At 46.1% G+C, this 24573-nt stretch overlaps 1 protein-coding gene across 9 annotated transcripts in view; it reads left to right on the forward strand.

Annotated features, from left to right (window-relative positions):
* The window catches only part of PDE4D (phosphodiesterase 4D), a 645912-nt gene that overhangs the window by 566989 nt on the left and 54350 nt on the right, over nt 1-24573 (forward strand). For all 9 annotated transcript variants that reach the window (XM_079995470.1, XM_079995472.1, XM_079995474.1 and 6 more), the window contains one exon: nt 22345-22457. In XM_079995470.1, the coding sequence (XP_079851596.1) occupies nt 22345-22457 (113 nt within the window). The remainder of the gene's footprint in view (nt 1-22344; nt 22458-24573) is intronic.

The raw sequence follows: 24573 nt of genomic DNA on the forward strand, positions 1-24573 counted from the left end.
GACCCAGAAAACTGTCTGCAGACAAACACCGGCTCCCTCGGCCTGAAAGTGAGATGAGCGCCACAACCCTACAGTCACCTTTGACTGGACTTAACCATCCAAGGGTCCTTTACCTTTACTGGTAAAGACTTTTTGCTGCTTTGGGTGCCACAGTATCAGCTGAAGAAGTAGTGGCATGCAGTCAGTGGACTTGGGAGACTAGACTAGTCCCCTAAATGTTCCCTTGGTGCCTCCTTCCCAAAGCCTGGGAAGCTTCTGCCCAGTTTAGGGAGGGAGGTGCGATGCTCACACGATGTTGCAATGTCCCAGTCGCCCTCATAAGCTGATGCTTCTGGCCCTAAATGTTCCCCTTCAAATAATTTCACTTCATGCCACTGTAAAGAAGTGTGGTTGAAAGTTTGGCAAAAGTAGACGTTCATGTGCAGTCATTATTTGTGAAGGGACAAATCTTCTTGACTATCCTCATTGCTTTGGTGATGTTCAGTTTAATGAATCAAATGTTTAAAATGTAATGACAGGAAAGTGACTCAGTGGGAGCTCCATTTGGACATGCATAGAATTGTTCTATAAATGCTCTAATAGGGCCTTCTCTAAAATCTCCCAGAATCACTTACAAGATCAGTAGCAAGACAGTCCCTGCCCTTGAGACATGGGAATGGAGCCAGTCCCCAAGGTTTGCTGGGACCAAGCCTTAAAAAGCTCCATCAGTCATAAGAAACACCATGAGTTGCATGTGCAGAAGCTACCCAGATACCAGGACAGAGGCAGGAGTACTAATGAAATGCCCACCTGGTGGAAACACTTACACATATGGTTCTTAATTGTAAACTATATGCTGATCTCCGTCAGCAATTTCTAGATCAACTATGTATCCCCAAATGGAAACCAGAGTTGGAGGTCATACATTTTCTATTACTGGGGAATGATCAGGAGCTCACCAAGTTAGTGGCTAAATATCTCTCTTTGTTTTTTTGTTGTTGTCGAAATACACTGCAGACGTCTGATCTCCCTTGAGACCTAGAGATGTGACGATAGACTGCTCTGCCTCCTTTCCTTTAGCAAATGTTTTGTGCCACTGGGGAAGTGGTAATTCTGTATTGATTTGTTTTGGCTGTTCGTATATGGTGCCAATAAAAGGCTTGATGATGATGATGATGATGATGATGATGATGATGACTAATGAAGTGTTCTCCCAGAGCCCATCCCCACCAGGAGATGAGCCAGAATTATCCTGCCTATGACTGAACCTTCTGAAGAGCCATTGAGAGCAGCTGCTTGTCGAGAGCATTACATTAACCTAGCTTGTGGTCCCAGTGTGGCAGACAGGAAGATACCACCACTTCCTTGCCTTCTTGGGATGGAATGGAACCTCCTGTCCTGAGGAAACCCCCCCTCCAGGACCCCAATAACTTGAGGTCTACCCACTTCTGATGCCACTGCTTTTAGTGGTATACAACAAACCTTAAACAGAACTCCCCAGCAGAAAATAATGCTCAGGAAACTAATGCTCAGATTTGGCCCTTTTCTTTTTCTGTGCAATCTATTGCTGCGTTATTTCTTCACGTTTACGAAAATCCATCTTGAGCCTTCTTCACGGTTAGTGGCCAATCCTGGGTTGACTGTTGAACCATCGTTCTTTCCTGTTGCAGTGATAACACCTCTGAGCAGATGAATGACGGCCTGTTTATTCTAAACGTTCTGTTCACCACAAGCCCTTTCTCCCGCCCCAACCGCCCCCACATACTTTACTTTCATCTGCAAGGGATTTATGGAATTTATGACTTGGTTCGTTTGATGTGGCACAGTTCCACATGTGAGTGATGGCGAGCTGGAAAGCACGCTGGGAGTTCATGCCAAGAATAATTGGCTTCTGCATTGTGGAACAGCTCAAATATTGTGAGCATCACAGTATGTAATTTGGGTGTGCGCATTGCCCATAGTTCAAAGCATTTTGCTCACCCACAGTCGCACACTGAGTTTCCTGTTGGTTGGCTTTGTGTGTGTTTATGAAACAGGCCAAGCGCCATGCTAGAGAAGCCAGCAGTCAGACCTTGCAGCTCTTCAGACTCGATGGATGTTTGCATTCTGCTCACTCCCAGATGCAAGCTCCCAAATTTGATGTGCCCTCCACATTGGTCTGGTAGCTTTGTTAAGCAGAAGGCAAGAGTAACTACCAGCAACACAGCAAGGATTAATGAAAAGGTTTAGGGATTAAGCAATGGATGCTTCCAATAAACAGTTATTCATGCCATGTGAAAGGAAGTACACTCCTGATGTAAACAAAGTATTCATCTTGAAGGTGCACGTGCCTCAGAACTAAGGGTTGGACATGTGTCCTAGGTACTCGTGTGTATGTAAACCACACTCAGAGGTCACACCTGCACCCCAGTCCTCAAATACAGTTCATCTAGAAGCCAGTATATGATTTTACTGGTAGTTCCTTGTAAAAGGCACTGTAGCTGCCCAGAGTCAGGTGGCACCTACAGTTTGTGTGGGCTAATTTATATGTATTAAATGGGTTGCCATATTCTGAAGAACAAAAAAGAACAGTATGACAACTCTCATTTTAAATACCCCTACTATATGTAGGCTATAGAAGCTGTGATATATTACTGAGGGGGGCAGGAGAAGGGAAGAGGAAAACAAGTCTTCAACCACCAGTTTATGTCCATGTCTCATCCAGAAAGTATAGCCAGAGACATTTTGGCAAATTTTTAAAAAATCCACCCAGACAGAAATTTTACCCCTGAAAAAGAGAACATGTCCTGGGGAAAAATAGGACACATGGCAACCCTAAAGATGCAAACACAGAAATAATTTCTAGAATTGAAGTGTAACACATTTCACCATAGTGGGGAAGATTGTCACCAGGTGACACCCTTTGTGCCTGTACAGGAGAGGTGTGCCTATGGGAAGATCAGGGCCGTCTTTACCTGGGGGTGCAAGGGGTGCGGGGCACCTGGGCGGTGAATTCTGGGGTGCGCCCAGCGCCCGCTGCTGAAGCCGCCTAAGCTCTTAACTATCTACCTGTTATGAAATAATAAATAATTTTGATCAAGCTAGAAAAACAAAATACATATATACCTAGGTATTACCGAAATGTAAACCTCCTGTTTCACTAAAGGACTCATTTACCAAAGATGCGCCGCAGGCAGCCTCTGTGGTGCCAGCGCCCCTCTCCTCGTCCCCCTCCTGATCCTGCTCCAGGCGGCCTGACCCACAAAGGTGAGAAGCTCCTCGAGGCACCCCCTCCCAGCCCGGGACCCTCCTCTCGCTCCCCCGATGCCGCACTCCAGTGAGCCAGCTTGAGCACCAACGGAGAGCTGATCCAGGGAAGGGGAAACGCGCATGGATGCCTGCCCTTCCTGGACCCCGAGACAGAGCGGGACAGGCTGCCTCTTGGCCGGCTTCAGGACTGGCGGGCTGAGGGTTGCTTCTGCTCACAGGCATGGCAAAAAAGAAGGAGGTTTTTTTTTCCACTTTGGCGAAGTTCTCTGCCCCCTGCCCTAAGTAGTAAGTGTCGTGTCTGATATAAGCATAATGAAAGTTAATTTGGGGGCTAAACTAAATTTGGGGGTGCTGGGCGGATCTTTGCACCCCAGTGGCGCATATGCTAAAGACGGCCCTGTGGATTAACCTGAGAGTTCCAACTTGCCAGTTGCTACACTTCAGCCACACAAAAGTCAGAAATTTGTACACCTACACCCCTCCAGGAAAGTAAGAGGCGTTATCATAGTTCAAAGAGCCATGCAAAAGTACTAATTGAGGATTCAATGAAGGGTTTGTAGTCTGGAGGGAGCGGAGACGACCTTTGGAGAGTCCTTAGCTCCAGATAGAGACTGGAAAGACTGGGACAGAGGCATTTAGGGCCTGATATTCTACACTCCTGATCTGCACACAAAGAGGTATAAGCAAGCTTGGGTTTACAAGTTTAAAGAAGCATGAATAATATTTAGGGGGGAAACCTAAAGAGAGGAAATAGACCCAGAAACATGCTGATTATTGGAAGGACAGGCTGACTGACTATTGGAGAGACAGACAGAAAATTGGTGGGAAAGAGCGTGAGATGTTCCATCTGTCATGGAGGAAGCCATGGCTGGCTGACGGGAACAGGGAACGGGAGCCATCATCCACGCTGCAGTGTTTTGTTGCAGGTCCCACTTGTATTACATAATATCCTACAGTACAGAGGGTTTTCCATATTGCTGGGAGGTGGAAAGTGGTGATAAAACAAATGTTTGGCTGTTTGTAGCCAAGGTTACTGCCCCATGGGGATGCTAGATAGAGAATGGTTTGAAATGATATCATACAATATACTTCGCCAAAGTTGAATCATTGCTAATAAGCTGCCAGAAATAATGAGAAAACAGAGGATGCTGAATGAAACCACAGTGGCCTACTAGTCTATTGCTTGGGAAAGATGCCCGGTTGGTCTTGCTATGCGCCTCTGCTGCTTTACATTTGGCAAATACCTTTGGGTACTTTGAATTCAGTGGCTGGTGAAACTGGAACACTTCCTACACTTTGTATGTTTACGCGGAAGCAAGCCATGTTGATTTCAAGAGGGCTTGCTTCTAAGTAAGCAAGTTTGGATTGCAGCCTTGCTGTGCATACCAGAAGCCGGTTTCAGTGTCTGCAATGGGATTTACTCTCTAGTAAAAGTGTTTAGGATGGGAGTCTACATGTACTAAATGTGCACACTGTGGAAGTTATCTTTTATAATGGTAATGCCTGAAAACATGTGACAATTTGTATACAGTGGTGCCTCGGATTACATACGTTTCAGGTTAAAGACTCTGCTAACCCAGAAATATTACCTCGGGTTAAGAACTTTGCTTCAGGATGAGAACAGAAATCGTGCTCCGGCGGCACGACAGCAGCATTAGCTAAGGTGATGCTTCAGGTTAAGAACAATTTCAGGTTAAGAACGGACCTCCTTAACCCACGGTACCACTGTATAATGCCAGTAAGGAACAAAGTTTGTGTTAGGGGCTGAAGGAAACGTCAAGGAGCTGCCAGTGAAGAGAGTGTCCTTATGTTCAGTTCTTTCGCTCCTTCTTTGTAAAGTGTAGTAAAGCGCACCCTAGTTTGTTGCTCTCTAACAAGCCACGGTTTCTAATTCCCGGCTTCTAATTCTAAATCCATGGTTAGTTGTTGGCTTGCTGACTTCTTCAGGAGCAACAAACCATGGTTCAGATATAAACGTGATGCCAAGGCTTCCTGGTTTGTTTAACCTGCTTGCACCAGGGGAAGAGAGATGTAAAAGCAATTGGACACCAAACCTGCTGCTCATTCCTGATAAACCACAATAAGCAAGAAAGCCTTGCCTGGGAATGCAACAATTGTTTCCAGGAATGCAGAGGCAAGAACAACTCTCCCAAAGCACTACTACTTAAACCAGTCCTAGTTGCATTGCCATTTTTTATTTTATTTTTTGCCAGCTAGCATTGGCCTCTGGTCCTTTGTCTCATACCATTCCTGCGTTGTCTTCCACAAACTGACCAGCTGGCTGCAGTATTGGTACAAGGGGTTAAAATATTTCCCTCATTTCTCAACATATATAACTTTATTCATTCTGTGACCAAGTGGAGTTTGGAACAGACCTCAGTCATCTCTGTAATTCCAGCAGGAGACAAAGGGCATGAGCCCTACCGAAGTGTAATAATGGTTCACAGAACAGTGTTCAATGTATTGTGCACAAAGTCTATTGAGATAAAGGCAGGATCAAATTAATTCCATTACTTTATGTCGGAGTGGTTAAGAAAGCCTACTTTATAATCACTCATTGATTTCCAATATTTCATAGGGAGTAGGGGAATGCAGCCACTTTATCCAGGCCAGTTGTGCAGTTTTACTCCTCTCCCCCCCCACCTTAATTAAATATTTTTGTTAAAACGGTCAGCAGTTTCCTCCTGTCTTAAGACCTTGAAACTTTATTCCTAAATATTCCTTTTCATTTCTTTTGATTTGGGGGGGGGGAGAGAAAGAAAGATTGTGCTGGTGTCAACTAATTGTGGTTTTAATGTGCATAAAATTTGCCAAAACAACAGTTGCAAAAAGATACAATTTCAGGTGGCAGTTCTGTACCCACTTACCTGGGAGCAAACCCTGTGGGAATTACTTCTGAGTTAATATGTATAGCTCTGTTGGATATAAAAATATCTAGACATGAAATACAGGTTTACAATGGCTACAGTGTTCATCTTTGGCTGTAATGGTCCCTGTGACTCTAATGTCAGTAGCTTTTATATTGACTGGTTTCTGTCCTGAACATACAAAAGATTCTCTTAAGCCACACTGTTTTGTCAGTGTTATTGAGCTCTGAAGGCAAATGCCTAGCTTTATTTTATTGCATGTATAAACCCATCTTTTCTCCAAGCAGATCGAGGGGGTGGTGTACATGACTCTCCCCCTCCTCATATAATCCCCAAACAACCCGGTGAGGAGGGTTAGGCCAAGAGGCAGTGGCCGGTCCAAGTGAGCTTCATAGCTGGCCAGATTCTTGTGGATTCCACAAAGGGAAACGGGCTTTTGAGGTTCACTTCCTCAAAGCATATCAGCACCAAGCCTAGCTCATTGCATATCTGAACCTCTGACATCTCTCCAAAGTCCTGGATTTTCATCCACATTGTCAACTATTTATGTTTAATTGAGGATAGACTAGCACTCTAAATGTTGTAACTAACAAGTGGGGTGTGTTGTGTTTTTTTTAGCCTATTCATTTCCATTGAGCAATATCATTTTAAACAAATGTTTGTGTACGTAGGTGATCAGCTGTAATAAAAAAACCTTTTTTCTCTCACTTTCAAAATTTTGCTATCTACATGCAGCCCTCCACCCTGTGCTCTGGCTGAAGTGAAGTAAATGTTAGACTCAGAGTAGATCCAATTAAATTAAACTTAAGTTAATAATGGCCACTGACTGGCATTGCACAAAACCCTTAATGCCTCCCTTCTTTAGGTGGCAAGATGTATTATAACACTTACTTAAAAATGATGTAAGGAGACCTTCCTGCATTTGGGGGTCTTCCTATTCATTCTGCTGAGTGGAGCCCTAGAGTTCTGCCCTAAAGTCCTATGCTGACAGCGCCACCAGTGTTTTTTCTAGAATGAACACAGTTTTGTTCAGCTCTTTACCAGGTGTTTGGTGCAAATTTATGGGGCAAGCCTTTTTCAGATTGTAAGAAAGGTAGGGAGAGTAATTAATCTGACAGCTCTCTCATTTATTTTACTACCTAGCCTATATAAAATGTGCTGTTTCCTGACCTTGCACATAATTTATAATGGTATTGTAGTTTAATTCTGGCACACACAAAAAGGGCTTTTAAACATAGACTCTCTAACAATTGTATTTACCTTACACAGTGGCAAAAGCAGTTATTATACAGGAAATAAATTGTCCAGCTTATTCCTTGCATGGGTAGTGCCGAACATTTCCATGAATTCACAGTACTGCAGTATATAAGGGAAAAGGATATCATATACCAACTTTTAATTCTATGCTGTATGGGGGGGGGAATGGAAAGAGGGTGTGATCCTATATTTAACAATTGATCAAACAGAGCAGTATATTCACAGCTGTCAAAGAGAAGTCCATATAAATCACCTTTCAGTGACCTTGCTTTATTTCCTTGCAGCTAAGCAAGTGTGGGCATTTAACCCTTAAGATGTATGAGTGCTAGACAGCTTCTATTTCCAATAGCAGTCTTCTCTGGCTGTCAGTCACCTGTTGGCCCACAATACAGATCCTGAATAAGCACTGGCAGTATCAGGGCCCTGTGTTCTTGGTGCTATGAACCTCCAGGAGCAGCTTGCTGGGAGGTCCAAAAGCCTTGCAATTAAGATGGTCAGAAGGTTGCTCACTGGCCAAGGTTACCTTCTGCAGTGACCGGAAGCCACACAAACCAAAGCTCAACTGTAGCTCTGTGGTTGAGCCCATAATTTGCATGCATAAGATCTCAGGTTCAATCCATGGCACTTAAAACGTTCTCAGGAAGCTGGGTCAGGAAGTGCTTCTAATGCCACATTCCAAGATGCTGAGCGAGATGGACCAATGGGCCAGGCAGCTTCATATGTGGGATGAAAGAAGGCAACCTGTGGACAAAGGAAGATGCATTACATATATTGATCCATCTGGTCCATCTGCCTCAGTCCTGCTGACACCTGCTTTATACTACATGGCTCCCTCCAGATGTTTTGAACTGCAGCTCCCATCAGTCCCAGCCAGCATGGTCATTGACCATGAATGATGGGAGGTGTAGTCCAAAATATCTGGAGGGAACCAGATCAGGAGGGAAAGGGTTGAATCTGGGACTTTCTGCATGCAAAGCATATTCCCTGGTGAGCTGTAGACTGACGTGTAGAGGAGAGAATTAGGCTGAAGGAAAGCTCACCTCTGAGAGGAGAAAGTGGCAAGGCCAGCTCTGGATAATGGCAAGGCAAAGTCTCAGACTCAGGGGTTTGTGGCTATCTTAGAGACTTGAGATAAGAATATAAATTTTGTCCGCCTCCACCAAACACACACGTCTGCCCACTGCTGCCTTTCTTTCTCTTCTATTTTCATTTCTCCAGAGGTTTTTGGGTTGTTGTTTTTAATGGAAAGGGTTATGTATTGAACTGCTGACAAAACTGTTGATTCAGTTTCCTTTAAATTGCTTATCTGGGGCTGTGTCATAAAAGGACATTAACCTATGAATGTCTTCTGTCTTTTAATAATTTTGGAGAAGAGCCTTATTTTAGCAAGGTCAACTCATCAAGCAGGGCATAAGGAAGGTTATAGTTGCTGGAAATCCTCTCTCTCTCTCTCTCTCCCCCCCCCCCCCATTTTTAATAGTAGCCTCTCAGACATTTGTGACTCTATCCCCTTAAATTTGGTTTCCTGTAGCCCTCATAACATGCAAGTGTGAAGCAGCGTACAGTGGTACCTCGGGTTACATACGCTTCAGGTTACATACACTTCAGGTTACACACTCCGCTAACCCAAAAATAGTGCTTCAGGTTAAGAACTTTGCTTCAGTATAAGAACAGAAATTGGGCTCCGGCGGCGCGGCAGCAGCAGGAGGCCCCATTAGCTAAAGTGGTGCTTCAAGTTAAGAACAGTTTCAGGTTAAGAACAGACCTCCGGAACGAATTAAGTACTTAACCCGAGGTACCACTGTACTCATGTTTTTATTTTTTCAGTAGCCTCAGTCTTCTTCAAGGGTGTATGTAGCAGAATCATTCAGTCAACTCTTAGATAAAGCAAAGCCCTTGCATGATACTTGGTGGAAATCTTTGATTGATCCAGACAGATTCAGAGGTTGTGCAAGGATACTTGATTTATGAGTAACATGGGCCTGTGAAAAACTACTGCGTACACTTTGCCTCAAGTAGCCGGCATGTGAGAACCACAACTTCATGTCTGACACAGGCATACCTGAAAGCTCCATCCCTTTCTCAGAAATGGGGAAAGAATACTGCCAGAGTATGCTTTCCCCCTCTTCTACTTCTTCTTCAGAGAAGTAGTCAGGCTGCCTAAACGACTATTGTGAAAGAACCAAAATTTGGTTTGGACACAAGGAATGAGAGGATTTCTCAAGCTTTTATTCCTGACGCACAGAAGGAGCAGGTTGATTCCTTTTGTGGTTTTATTCCATGACGTGGGTCGGCGGCCTACCTGTCCTGTAAAACAAACCATTCCCATCTGGCCCTTTCTCAACATTTTATCAGCTGACCAAAAACTGAAACTTGTGGTGGCTTCTCGCTGTTTTTTAGCCTCAAGGCTAATTTCTTGAGGCAATAGGAGAAGGAAATGTAGCGAAGCCAACATGTTGACTCACAAGCATGCTGGCCATCAACACAGATGAAATATCTGACTAATAAAAGTGCAGAGTCCTTAAAGCACTCTTTCATGTCTCTCACATCAGGTGGTTATCTTTGTGGATGGTGTGCAGCACAACCACAAGAATGATTGCACTGCTGTGTAGAAAGTGCGGTCGGGAGCTACAAAGAAAGGACCCGCTCCGTTTTACGATTATGCAGCCACTTAAATACCAGGAATGGAAATGGACCAAAAGCCCCTAAGACTTAACACAAAAAAAATAGGACTGCGCAGGTCACAGGCTGTTAGCTGAAATTTCGCTCTACCAGCACACTATTCCACAATCAGGTTATTTGGGGGACATCCTGATGGGTGGCAACTTTTATTTCCTCTGTTCTTGCCCTAATAATTGCTGCAATGCTGTAGAACAACAAACAAAGACTATGTGATGTTCCAAACTATCCTTTGTGTAGGGAGCAGGCTCTTGTTTCCCCATTTTCCTCTTGTGCTCCCCCCCCCCTTTGAAAAACGTCTCACATTATATAGCAGCAGCAGCAGCAGGATTCAGAGTAGCACCCGTAGTCCACCCTTTAGAAATCCAAGACTCTTCTTTTCAGTAAAGCAAGCTTATGAATCAATCAGTAAGGGGAACCAGTGACCCTTTAGATGTTGTTGGAGTCCAACTCCTATTAGCCCTAACCAGAATGGCCAGTAGCCATTGACCAGGGATCATGGGCTCTGAAGTCCAACAACATCTCAAGGGCCACAGGTTCACCATCCCTGGAGCACATTAGGCATTCCTTTCTGCTACTTGCCTCAGATGGTATGGTGCAATTAAAGTAGCAGCCTAAGATGCAGCACCAATGGGTTGGATTAAGAGCCCTGCATTTGACATAGGGCTGCTAACGTCTTTAACTCTATGCATGATTGACAATCTGAGAAGTTTGCATGGGGTTAAAACAGATAGAGGGGAACCTCCAGTTTGCTAAACTGTCAAATTACCCTTGTTCTTTATGCTGACCCTTCTCCAACTGATATTCTAGGGTTGCAGTTTCCTCACTTCAGCCTTCTCTATTGGACCTCAGGGGAGAGGTCATTTTGTACCTGTCTCTGCCAAGAGCAAAGGAGCAAGCAAGGCTTCCTTGGACTCCACCACAATTAGACTAGGAAACTGTTCTATCCAATAATGAAAGTAAGAGTTCTTATTTTCCAGTTTAAAGTCTCTATGTGTTTGCTTTCCAAGACTTTCCTGCAGTGCAAAAGTTCAAGTGTGTGTTGATGCATATAAACGGAATATGCTATCAGAACCTTACTTTAACATTGGCAGTGGGACAACATACCTCACTGCACCCAAGAGCAGAACGAAATGCAGGCTGTGTGACACACACAGCTTAGGAAATGCAGGGCAGGATATGTGACTCAGACAGCTCTGTCTTCCAACACCTTGCTGCTGTTCTGTGGCTCCACTTCGTCTGAGGCATCTTCCTCACTACACCTAATGAAAGGACTGGCTCTGGCACCCTGGAACTCAGAACAGGAGCACTCCATGCCGTAACTCTTTGTTGCAAGTCCCACCTGCACTTAGCTGATCTTCAGCTTACCAGAAAAGGTCCCTTTTCACATGCCATTTGTGAATCTATCTCTACAATGCTTCACTAAATCAACCCATGTCTGTATAAAAATGCAGCCTTCAGCCGTATAAAATAGGAGATCCTGGCAGTGTGGCAACTCTTGCAAAAGAGGGGCAGCTACTCCTCTTGCCCTTGAGGCGATTACATTTTCTTCGGGACAAGAGGGAGCTGTTTTGACATACTCTGCTAAAGTCATGGGCAGAACTTAAGGTGATGTGTCAAGGGAATCTTGTATGTCGTCATATGCACACGCACACACACACACAAATCCCACCTTGTTTCTGGTACAAAGATGATAGCTGTTAAGTTGTGGGTGAACATATCAGACGACACAGCGATTCTTCAAACAGCTCTTGTTTATTCACAGGCCAGGACAGAACTGAACTGAAGGGTTCAGTCAGCCTGCTTATATAGAGCTCCAGTACAATGTAACTGTAACAATTTTCTAAAACTATCCAATCACTGAACGTCACTTTCGATCCCTTATTTGCATAACTATCTACAGTATCCCCCTGCTGGCCCAGGGTGAGAACTTCAGTACATAACAGTAGCCGTGCTGGAAGTGGTGCTCTAAAACCTCTGAAGAGCACCAGTTTCCGGTCAGTTAGCGTAGCAGGACTTGAAGAAAGCTCAATGAAACAGTCAGGTCTCAAAGCAAAAGTGGGTACACCCACTTTGCCTGTGTCCCTTTGCCTGTGTCGGGTTTTCAAGCCAACCAAAATCAAGCCCTTCAGAAAAGAAGTGTGCTTCTTCTGTTACTTCAGTCTCCACTGCCAGTTATCCCTGAGCCCCTCCATGTTAAACTGCCCCTCGCTCTGGAAAGCTTGGACTGGATATTTCCTTTTAGCTTTTTGGGACTACAGAAGGGAAGCTGAAACACTGCTGCTTCTCTGCTATAAGCCCCTGTGAAAAGGCAGGGCCTCCAGATCTTCTTTGTCAATTCCATTATCATAGGCTTACCTACACTGGAAACAAACTGGGTTAACAGCCGTTCCTTCTCTCTAGTAAATTGCATCTCTGTGAGTGGGGGTAGGGATTTGCACCTAAACTGAAGTTCCTTGTGTTCTTGGGTAACGTTGTTCCAAAACAGGATGGTAAACCTTTAGAGTTACTGTTCAAAACCAGTGAGCAAATGAGCAAATGATGACCATGATTTTACCTCTACATTTTGCTAAAGTGATACAGAACTTTTCTTTAGTTTGCAGTTGCCAACAGCAACAAAAGGCAAAGAAAGCGAGAAAGATGATCAGGTTATGCTACAGATCACACATATGTGCATACATACAGTTGTACCTTGGTTTTCTAACAGCTTAGTTCTCTTAGTTTCGGCTCCTGAACGCCACAAACTCAGAACTGAGTGTTTGCAAACTACAGTGGTACCTCGGGTTACATACGCTTCAGGTTACATATGCTTCAGGTTACAGACTCTGCTAACCCAGAAATAGTGCTTCAGATTAAGAACTTTGCTTCAGGATGAGAACAGAAATCGTGCTCTGGTGGCCCGGCAGCAGCAGGAGGTCCCATTAGCTAAAGTGGTGCTTCAAGTTAAGAACAGTTTCAGGTTAAGTACGGACCTCCGGAACGAATTAAGTACTTAACCCCAGGTACCACTGTATTTGGAAGCCGAACGTCTGACTGGACTTCTGCGACTTCTTCCTGCAGCCAATCGGAAGCCGCACTTTGGTTTCCGAATGTTTTGGAAGTTGAATGAACTTCCGGTATGGATTCTATTTGACTTCCAAGGTACAACTGTACTTCTGGGGAACTCCTGCAGCCTAGCTGCTGTCAAATATGTTTGCTCAGCTTACCGAAGGGTAAAACTACATGGAACCATAGAATTGCAGCGTTGGAAGGTTCCCCAAGGATCATCTAGTCCAACCCCATACAATGCAGGAATCTCTCCCCCAGCCTTGGGCTCACAGCCATGACCCTGAGATTAAGAGTCTCATGCTCTACCCCCTGAGCTATCCCAAGTCCGTGTTTGGTAATGAACATGGGATTCCCCAATCCTTTATTAACTCTTCATGTGCAGAGTGGAAGAGGACTGGGTATCTGGAGGGGAGAAGGGGGGTCCCTTGTGCCCATCCCCTGGCTGCCATTTTCCCTCCGCAATCCCTCCCCTTCGACAGCAAGTATATTTGCCTCCCAATAAGAAGTTCCCCTATTGCCTAAAGTGAGAGATGGGCAGGAAGAGAGCTGGTTTCGGTATCACAAAACATGTTAAGGAAGAATAAATTGCCTTGAAACAATACTTAATGTTTGTATAGAGCTTTCAGATGTTCAGAGCAGCTAAAAGGCATTGTCTGGTTGCAGGCCTTACAACAATTGCGTAAGGTATGTGTGTAGGGGTACCCTTTTCAACCTTGTTGGCATCCTCAGTCTCGAGAGACAATGGAGTGTGCCTCCAAGGGTGAAGTCAAGCTGCATTTCCCTCTGGACAACCTTCTGAGAACCTCATGCTGGTGGTGGGCGGGGCCAGAGGCAAAGTGGGTGGAGCCACAAATGTTAATTATACCTTAGGTGCAGTAGGATAGTTTCACTCTCTCCACACACCTCTCTCTGTCCTCCACCCAGCCCATCAAAAGGCATCAGAGTTCAAGGGCACGTTACAGGCAAGCAAAAAAGAAAGAGTAGTTTTCCTAAAGTGCAAAATATGTCCATCCCTTAGGTGATAGAAGATCCAAGGAGTTCTTGATTTGAAGCCCGCGCTGTGGGTAAAACCTCAGTGCCTAGGGCTTGCCGATTGTATAGTCGGCGGTTCGAATCCCCACGGCGGGGTGAGCTCCCATCTTTCGGTCCCAGCTCCTGCCCACCTAGCAGTTCGAAAGCACCCCAAAGTACAAGTAGATAAATAGGTACCGCTGTATAGCGGGAAGGTAAACGGTGTTTCCGTGTGCTGCGCTGGTGCTGGCTCGCCAGAGCAGCTTCGTCACGCTGGCCACGTGACCCGGAAGTGTCTCCGGACAGCGCTGGACAGTGAGATGGGCGCACAACCCTAGAGTCGGACACGACTGGCCCGTACGGGCAGGGGTACCTTTACCTTTTTACCTTAGGCTGCAATTCTGGGCACCCTTTCCTGAAAGTAAGATCCATTGCACACAATGAGTGTAGACATGTCCAGGATCGAACTGTTGGCCCCCGTGCTATACCAGCACTGCAGGGCAGACAGAAAATGTAACCCATTGCTAAATTGTGGAGTAGGAGCAGTGATGACGTCTGTTTGAAGAATTATACCAGAGAGGGAGGTGGTATTATTTTTGAAACATTTAAACAAACGCCTAGTCTTTTAATTGCTTGAGGGATCTTGATAAATCCAGTGTATTTCTGAACTGCGTATCTTCTGAAACTTTATTATCGAAAAAGGACAACTGTTACGGAAGCCCTGTCCTTTTGATAAGTAATAGGTTTGTTTTTCTCAATAAATCTGCCGCTAGAACAGGATAGTGAATCTAGGGCCCACCAGATGTTGCTGGACTGCATCAATCACCTCATCATTGGCCATAGGAGGCTGTATTTTTAAGCTCAGTTTTCTGTCACATTGTGGTCAGTTTGCTTTTGCTTTTAATATCAGAGTGTATTATAAAGTGGCTTTAAACAACAACAAGACAACAGCCTTTTAAAGTTGTGGTAGTTTAAATCTGCTTTAGTGCTTTAACTTTTGTATGTTTTCAAGTAGGGTTATAAATTTTTGTTTTATCCTTTCGAGGTTTTTTTGTTTGTTTTACAATCAAGCGGCGTATACATTTTATGAAATAAATAAATTCTGTAGGATGAGGACTACCGTGGGAAGGAATTGTAACAGCTCTACCTGTTTCTAGATATTGCAGCACGGGGCCCTACCCTGAGGATAGAACAGGATCAAACCCTAAGGCTTGCACACTTTCTCCCTCTCTCTTCTGTGTTTTAATGCAGGGAACATTTTAAAATGCAGTCCATTTTACCATCTCATTCTGCTCCTTGTTTCCGCTCCAAGGATAAACAAATCACAGACACTTCAGTCGAACAAATTTCTTGGAAGCAAGTTTCCTTGAACTCTGTGGAACTGATAGTGGCTTTACATATTCATGTGCCTCTCTAATGACTTGCAATGTAATAGGAAAACTGACTCCACTGAAGAACACTTCATTGGAAGTGACGTGAGGTGATACAGAAATTCTGTCTTTGACTCTGGTCCTCGATGCCTCCTTCACACACATGCAAGTCAAGACTGGATGTTTAGGTCATCAAGGAATAAGCATGCATGGTCAACTTGCCCTCAGTTCCACCGAATTTGGTGAACAAACAAGCTTAAGATTGCAGCCCTCTGTCATATGATTAAGAGTGAAGTTGGCTGCCGCTGCTCTTTTGATTCATAAACTCTCAGAAAAGTCCCAGTTTTAAATTATCACAGGGCATTTTATTTTATCTTTTGGCGCACCTTTCTATTCCAGAGAAATGAGCAACTTGGACTGTCGTTAATGCTGTAATGAAAATGATACTGGAGACATAGTAAAATGGTCTCAGCTTGGCAACTCACATGCATCATTTTTGTTAATACATTTCTACCCCAGCTCCGAGTTGCTCTGCAACATTTGGCAGTCCCTTTGTAACATGGACAAGCATTTATTGTTCCTATGGACTGAAGCATTCTCTTGGTTATTATGTAAGGATTGTATAGTTGAAATGATGTACAAACCCAGCAAAATGTGCATTAATATGCCATGGCAGCTTGCCAAAACTGTACATTCCTTAAAAGTGGCCTAATGTTTTGGTGAGTGCATTAAATGTCATCTAGAAAAAATTAGAAAGGGTATTTTTAGGTAGCGTTAACTTTTGCTCAGTTCCACAACTTGGTTCCTGCAGCCAGTCAGTCCATTGTGGCAGTGGGGATGGAGGAGAGATTCAAAATATACAGTACTTCTTTCAAACATTTAAAGCTTGAGGTCTAAAACGATTGCCTCAAGTCCACAGCTAGTATCATTTATGGACTGTGATGCAATCGACCCTTGACAGTTTCTGAAGGCTATGTGGCTAGGGAAAACAAAAGCTTAATTTCTTATAGCAAAACGTTTTGGGCCAGATTCAGCTACCCTGTTCCCTTAGTGGAAGACAGCACAAGGATTCTAGCTGGAGCAATGGGGCCTTGCCTCTCCCTGCCACCCAGTGCACCCACCTCAGCTACCCCCAAACCACTCGGAAGGTTTGATTGATCCCCGAGAACAGTGAGCCAGCAGCGGGGAGAGGAGAGGGAAGATAATTCTATCCGCAAGCAAATGCTTGCACTGACTGAACTATTGCATTCGTGCTAAGTTGAACTCCACCCTCCTACCTCCTTCAGCTGCCTGCTGTGAATCAAAAGGTGGTGTAGCCAAGGTGGCTCAGAAAATGAAATATTCCAAAGAATTGCAACTAGTTGAATCATAGGTCTGGTATTACCCTCCAAGTTTAGACTATGTGGTGTTAAGGTATCAGGTCTATAGATTCAGAGGTTTTCTGTTGTTTCCAATGTTCTTGGATCAGACACAATCTCGGTTGAATAATTGATAAATACTGTATAGATAAATAATAATGTCACTGGTAAATAAGTGGTGCAGAGCAAACTTATATATGCAGTAACAAAGTACTTAGCCAGCTCTCAACACCTTTGTATTACCAAGTTGTTATTATTTTTGAGAAATTAAGAACATAAACATCAGAGCCTTGCTGGATTGGGTTATACTCCCTCTCTGAAGGAGCTGGTATGAAGCTTGGGGGTACCTCTGGACCCTTTGCTGTCACTTGAGGCTCAGGTGCCTTCCACCAACTTTGGTTGGTGGCCCAGCTGCTCCCTTATCTGGACAGGGACAGCCTAACTACTGTTGTCTATGCTCTGGTAACATCAAGGTTAGATTACTGCAATGCATTATAGAAGAATAAGAATAAGAATTTGGATTTGATATCCCACTTTATCACTACCCAAAGGAATCTCAAGGCGGCTAACATTCTCCTTTCCCTTCCTCCCCCACAACAAACACTCTGTGAGGTGAGTGGGGCTGAGAGACTTCAGAGAAGTGTGACTAGCCCAAGGTCACCCAGCAGCTGCATGTGGAGGAGCGGAGACGCGAACCCGGTTCACCAGATTACGAGTCTACCGCTCCTAACCACTACACCACACTGTAGGGCTGCCTCTGAAGATGGTTCAGGAACTTCAGCTGGTGCAGAATTCGGTGGTCAGGTTGCTCACTGGTGCAAGACAGTTTGAACATATTACACTGATCCTGGCCTGACTGCGCTGGCTGCCAGTTTCTGGGCCCAATTCAAAGTGCTGGTTTTGACCTATATGGCTCAGGACTGCAATACCTCAAGGACTGCTTCTCCCCATATACACTGACCTGGACCCTGAGATCTTCCTCTGAGGCCCTTCTTCATGTGTCTAGAGGTCTGGAGGGTGGCTCCCCACTTGTGGAATGGTCTCCCCAGGGAAGTCCATTTGGTGCATCTGTTATACACCTTTAGGTGCCAGGTGAAAACGTTTCATTTCAACCAGGCTGATTAATAACCTATATCCTTTTTAAATATGTTTATGGGAGAGAGGATTATTGGGTTGCATTGTTGTTGTTTTATTATTATGTATTTTGTGTTTCTTTCTTGTACTTTTATGCTGTGAACCGCCCTGAGATCTACAGATGAAGGGCAATATACAAATTTAATGAGCCATCATCATTTTGGCCAGCATCCAGTTCTCCCAAGATGCATGTGGAGAATCCCACCAGTGGGGATATCTTCAGCCAGTTTCTTTGCGCATTTAAAAATATGTCCGTAGGAGTGCCGATAGCTTGTATCTTCCTCCGCCAACAATGGTGCAAATTTCAAAAATGAATGTTGGCTATGTAGCTAAAGCCTGCTGGGTTACAGTGCCCATAATATTGGAGTCCTGTGTCTCTCGCCAAATATCATGGGGCAGACTGTGTTACTCAGTGATGAAAAATGCCGCACATGCTTAAAGTCAGGAGTGCCAGCTTTGCCCTGCGGTCATGGGTGCCTAGGGCCGCGGATGCCAGGCAGCATGCATGGCCCTGGCACTGAACTTTGTGGGTGCCCGGCCCCTTCATGGGGAATTTTGTGGGTGCTTGGGCACCCAGGGCATTGGCATCTATGCTCAGAGTCACTTTATAATCTCATTCTATATTTTCCAGAGTTAAGGCCCTGCATTGGAAATAAGACCTGGGACCTGGTCCTTGGAAATCCTGGCTTAGATTCTTCCCTGTCGCCTAGGCTTCCTCTCCCTCAGTTGCCAGGTGACACCTGGGGGTGGAGGAAGCAGAATCAAATAAACCCCAGTTGATATTGAGTCTCTGAGGTAAACTTTTGGAAGAGATTCCCGCCGCCCCTCCTTCTCCCAAAGCAAACTTTGTGATGAACACGTCATTCACACACCTTCCGTCGGGGATTTGGTTTAAAGTAAACACACTGCAGTATTTGAAAATGCCTTTGCTGCTAAATCTTTGGCTAGACTGACTTATATACATTGCATTGAAACTGACTGTGCAAATATTAACTGTAATTCTCAGGACGTATGATGGTTACCTAAAGAAAATACGGGATATAAGCTGTAAAGAGAGCTAGTGTCGTCTGGTAGACTCAGGGAGAAAGATATGAAAGGCTCAGGTCCACACATCATACCTCCACTATGGATCCATTTGGGTGACCTCAGTTCCCTCCATGAAATGTGAGAATGCATCATCCGTCCCTCCACGAGTTGTGCTGAGGCCAAAAGAGATTATAGGCATGATCCAGCAAAAGTTACGCACACAAGTGAGCCGTATTGATTTCAGAGGGGCATTTAATGATGTGCTTAGCCCTCTTCCTCCACTGAAGCCAAAAGGGACTTAATAGCACTTATCGTGGGCTGGATTGTATCCAGAGATGGTAAAATACGTTATCTATTAAGTGTGCTATATATGCGATTAGTAGCGATAGCAGCATCAGATAAGAAGTGGAGAACAGAACACTTAACAACACAATGTTCTGTGATCTGAAGAGGGCTGGAGCAGCTAGGAAATGGAGGAAGGCAAATAGGGGCCAGTCAATGCATCTCTTAGTCCAGAGCTTTCCAAACTGTGCGTTGCAACATGTTAGTGTGTCGGTGTGTCGCACGAATCCTCCTCCCAGGGCTGAAAAGGGGTTAGTTTAACCTCCGGTTTGCTAATAAAACTGAATTACTGTGTCGCGAAATGATGCAAAACTGAATTACTGTGTCATGAAATGATGCGTGTCTAAAAAGTGTGTCACCAACATGAAAAGTTTGGAAAGCTCTGGACTTAGTCCACATAGAACAGAAACTCCCCTGGTAGTTTATAGACCAGGAAGTTCCTGGACTTTGAAAACCACAGACAGAAGCTTCCTCAAGGCCCTTGGGCATATACTGGCCATGCGTTTGAATAGGCAGTGCCATGGGGGGGGTACAGATGTCTCTCCCCCACCCCCCAGAGAAACAGCTTATCCTCCACCTGCCTCTCCCATTGCTGGAACCTCATGGTTACTCTAAAGAAAGGCAGTTTTTAAATGCTCCCCCCTTCCATGCTCTTTGCACCCTCTTTCCCATGCTGGTCAGAGTCTGAGAGGGTACACAGGGGAATAAAGACCCTGGAAGTTTCCTGCCCATGGTGGGCAGGTCTCATGCATCTGTGGCATATCACTAAAAAGGCTGGAGACAAAGCCCTGGGAGAAGAAAGCCAAAACTTGTATCCTATGCGAAGCAGCAGGCAAATGTGACTGCCTCTCCTTACGGAACAAGAGTCGCAGTGTGCCCAGGCTTTGCTTTGAGGGCTGGGCGAACCAACTGCCTCTTTCGGCCGGCCTGTATGTCCATGGAGAAGAGGTCATCTTGAGTGCTCCACCAAGGCCCTGTGAGAAAGCAGCGTGACCCCTTTGCCAAGGGCACGCAGGCTTTGTGTGGAGAAGGGGAGGGTCAGCAGCTCCATGGCAGAGCATGCAGAGACCCCCCCTTTAGTCCCCAGCATCTGTAGCCCAACCACAACTGGGGGCCCAAGGTTTTTTTTTGTTTTTGTTTTTTTTAATTGAAGGATTTTCATAGAGAACAAGGGTATAAATGTCTCCGTTCTGAGTTCATAGTCAGTTGCATTCTGTGTGAGACACTGCTGTCATAGAAATTGTGAGGTGGGGGGGGGAGGGTAATGATTTTCCGTTCTTTTGCTTAATGTACATGTAGGGTTTTTGTGTCAGCATCACTAGGATAGGTTATTTGTCCGGTTACATAGGCAGGGCTGTGTGCATGCACAGAATCTGGATGCCAAATGCATAAGTTGGCACTGGAAGCGCATCAGTTTCATGCCCAGTTACCCGTGATCTGGTCACCTCCAGTTTGGATCACTGCAGCAGGTTGAAGGACGGGCTGCATTTGGAAATGGTCTGGGAACTCCTCTCAGGTGCAAGGGGAGTGATTTTTGCACCATATTGCACCAGTGCTGCTTTATCAAGTGTAGGGACCCAAAGCTGAACGCTAGCAGATGAACCGCTGGTCCGACTCAGTGCCAGAAGGCAGCGTCCTCTTCTCCTAAGAGGCCTTCTCCAGCAGAGACATGTTGTATCCCTGGGCCCAAGCTGCTCTAGTTGAGCTCTTCCCCTCTGCTTTGGCCATCTGGGCGCACGTTGCACGCCAAGGACCTCAAGGTTACGATGTGTCTTTAATCTTGTTTATGTCTCTCCTCCTCCTCCTCCAGGCCCAGGACAGCGGCTGTGGCGCTGGCCGGGGCGATCGCTTGTGGTTATATAATGAGCTCACTGTCTGAGGGCGGGGAAGGGCGGGTGCGGGGGTGGGAGAGAGGGGGATTTCTTGGCCACGTCACGGCCCTCGCCTCCCCGCCCCCCGCAGGTGGCCGCAGCCTGTGCGCCGCGAGCTGCAGGAGGCTCCACGTGCGCGCCGCCCGAGCCGACTTGCAAAAGGGGAGGGGGGCGCAGGCAATGCAAGCCTTGCGCTCCCTCCCGTGCCGAGTTCTCTCTTTCTCTCCCCCCAACCCAGAACTGCAAACGGGGGCAAAAGACTTCCCGCTGCGCCAAACGCACAAAAACTCCGCCGGCGGCGGCAGCAGCAACTCAAAGGCAGGAGCGCCCAAGGCGCGCTCTCCTCCCCTTCCTAGCAGAACTTCTCAAAAGAGGGAAAGGGGGGTTTGCTTAAGAGCCTCGAAGACTCCTCTCCGCAGGGGGAGGGAAGGAGGGGGCTCGTGAAAGAAACGGGCTTCCCCGAGAGTCGAAAGCAGCCGCAGCCGCAAGCCTGGCTTCCCCCCGCCCCCTTCCCGCTTGCGCTGTGCAAAGAGAGAAGTTGAACAAACAGGAAACGCGGCGGCCGCGCAGCCGGCAGCCTCCGCCGCCGCTCTGATTCACTGGGGCTTGCAGCTTTCCCGGAGAGGGAGGGGTGGCGAGGAGGTGTTGCCCGCCCTCTTCCAGCCCCGGGGAAGGAAAGCGCCGGGCTGCGTGTCGCCCAAAGTCTCTGGCTCGCGGGAGAAAGAGCAGGAGCCCCAGCCCGAGAGACGCGGCTCCGTGCGCCCGCCTCCGCCCCGCGAGCTGAGAGGCTGCGCCGAGGACTCCGCGCCGCGCCTCCTGCTCCTTTTCCCCGCTCAGTCGCCACCAGCGCGCGCGCCCTGCGGACTTCTCCCGCCAGGGAAGAGAGAGAGAAAGAAAAAGAGAAAAGTGCCTTTTGCCCGGACTGGCTAAGGAAAGGCTGGAGCCGCTCTCGTTCCTTGGTGGTTCCCGCCGGAGCCGCAAGCCCGCCTTTCTCCTCCATTGCTGGGGCTGAGCAATATGAAGGAGCAGCACTCATGTGTGGGCACTGGGCATCCCCCCATGGCTGGGTATGGCAGGATGGCCCCGCTGGAGCTCGCTGGTAGCCCTGTGAAACGCTTGCGAACTGAGTACTCCTTTCCCTATCTCTTCGCAGAGGAGGCCTACCAAAAACTGGCCAGCGAGACCCTGGAGGAGCTCGACTGGTGCCTGGACCAGCTGGAAACCCTGCAGACCAGGCACTCCGTCAGCGAAATGGCCTCGAACAAGGTAGGACAAAAACCTCCACCCCGATCCCACCTGCTTCCCCAACGCCTTCGCCTTGCCCGTGTTTTTGCCTCCCCGCCAGCAAAGTGGCCGGCGATCTCGAGCGCTGGAGTTTGCTTCCAGCCCCGGGGCCTGAATGTTGCAAAGGGATACCGCAAACAGGACATTAGCAACAGTTTCCACCACCCACCCAGCTTAACTTCTCGGACTTCCCCCAGAAATGGTAAATTCTGGTTAACTGGGAAAAGAGAAAAATGCTGGCTGGCATTTCGATGCCCGGGACCACGCGGATGTTGCAGAAAACTTGCATGCATGAGCAGTCCTAATCCTGCAATAGCCCATCTGGGAGCATCCGTGATATTAGGCAGCTGCTGCTGTTGTGCCGAGAAAACTTGCATGCGTTCTTGGCTGTGGAGGAAGCTAGTAACTTGTACGCATTCATGTTTGCAAACTTAAAAGGTGCATGGAGCACAGTGTTACTGCAATGTGTCTCTCAGTGTGTTATCTAACTTAGGTGAATCAGATCTAAATGCAAGCCTCCTTCAGGCTTCTACTGGGGTGTAGTTCTTGATAAACTCCATGGGACTTTTGGGGGTCAGACTTAAAAGTTGGATTCTTGCATTCTCTGTTTATCAGCATCACTCCATCCTATGCATGCTTACTCTGGAAGTTAAGTTCAATAAAGACTTACTTTTTGGTGAGCCAGCAGAGAACTGCAAAACTTTGCAGGGGTTTAAAATGATTGTTTAAGATCCCCTTTTTTTATAAAATCATATCTATGCATGAATCAGATGGCAGAATTGAAAAGTCCTGCATACATTTGAGATGGGAAGGTCCATCATTTTGACCTTTGCAGTTGTATAATAAAGTTGGAGAGGGGGGAGCAAAACTGGCCTGGCTGGGGGTGGGCCGGTCAAAAGAGGTGGTGTAGTTTGGGTTTCAAAGCTTCACATGCCATTTAAAGGTTGTGCGTAATCACTGATCAGTGTGCTGCCATTTTAAAACAGGATGGGGTAAGGTGCACACACAACATTTACATACGCACTTTGCTGTAAATGTCAACCACTAAAGGTAGTAGGAGATGTGGTTACAACTTGTTGTAAATACCGAGGAACAGAGAAAAGCAAGCAAAGCTATGTGCCTGGTGGAAACAGATTTGTTTTACACTTTTTGGTGTAAGCGATTCTTGTGCACACTGACCAAAAGCAATTTCCATTGATTTCACAGGAGCATACTTTTGAGAAAACACGATTAGGTTTGAGAAACAAGTTTTCATTGTGGAACTAAAATCACCAAGAATGCTGACACACACCTTGCTCATTCAACAGAAAAAGTTCCCCACTTTTTCGGCTCTTGGTGAAGCTGCTCACTTGGTGACCTTGGGCCCCTCACTGTCTCTCAGCCTAACCTACCTCATAGAGTTGTTGTGAGGGAGAGAGACATGATCTTTTTGGAGGAATGGTGCAGTATAAATGCAATGGCAAATCTAATATCACTTCTGACTGCAAACTTGATCTACACAGGCAGGGGGGAGAGGGAGGGAAGCCTCTGACTATTGCAAGTTCCTTGAGCTTTTGATTGTGCAATGTAACACATGGATTCAGGAGTCACAAGTCCGTGGATTCTTTCCCATGCTTTCCTCTTCTTGAGATACCATTTATGCTCCTGCAATAAAAGTGTCACATATTGTTTATGCTGTTAACATGTCTCTATCTAATATGTGTGGATGTTTTCTGTGGCTCTTGGCGTTCGACTGCTATGAACCCAGATTTGATTCTTGCGATCAAACTTAAGAATTTGATCCTGCACCTTCATAGACATGTGCCAAGAAGGGCAGCTTAGCACATTGTGCAATAGCGGTAGCTGGTTTGCCACCAAGTGTTTATTCAAGAGAGAGATGCAGCCGGGAAGGCTCCTTGGTGAATATCACACACATTAGCAAGCAGATATTTATTCACTGCTTTTGAACAAGGCTTGCTGCATAGAATTAAAAAATTGCATGTGGATTTTAATTATTGGTGAAAGCAGAAGAGCAAATGTTTGAAGCAAAATGCAGTCTCATTTGCAAGCAGTGCAATGGGTTTTCTGAATTGTTTATTTGGGCAACAGCTTGTTTCCT

The sequence above is a fragment of the Podarcis cretensis genome (genome assembly GCF_951804945.1).
Source record: "Podarcis cretensis genome assembly, chromosome: 11".
Lineage (NCBI taxonomy): Eukaryota > Metazoa > Chordata > Lepidosauria > Squamata > Lacertidae > Podarcis > Podarcis cretensis.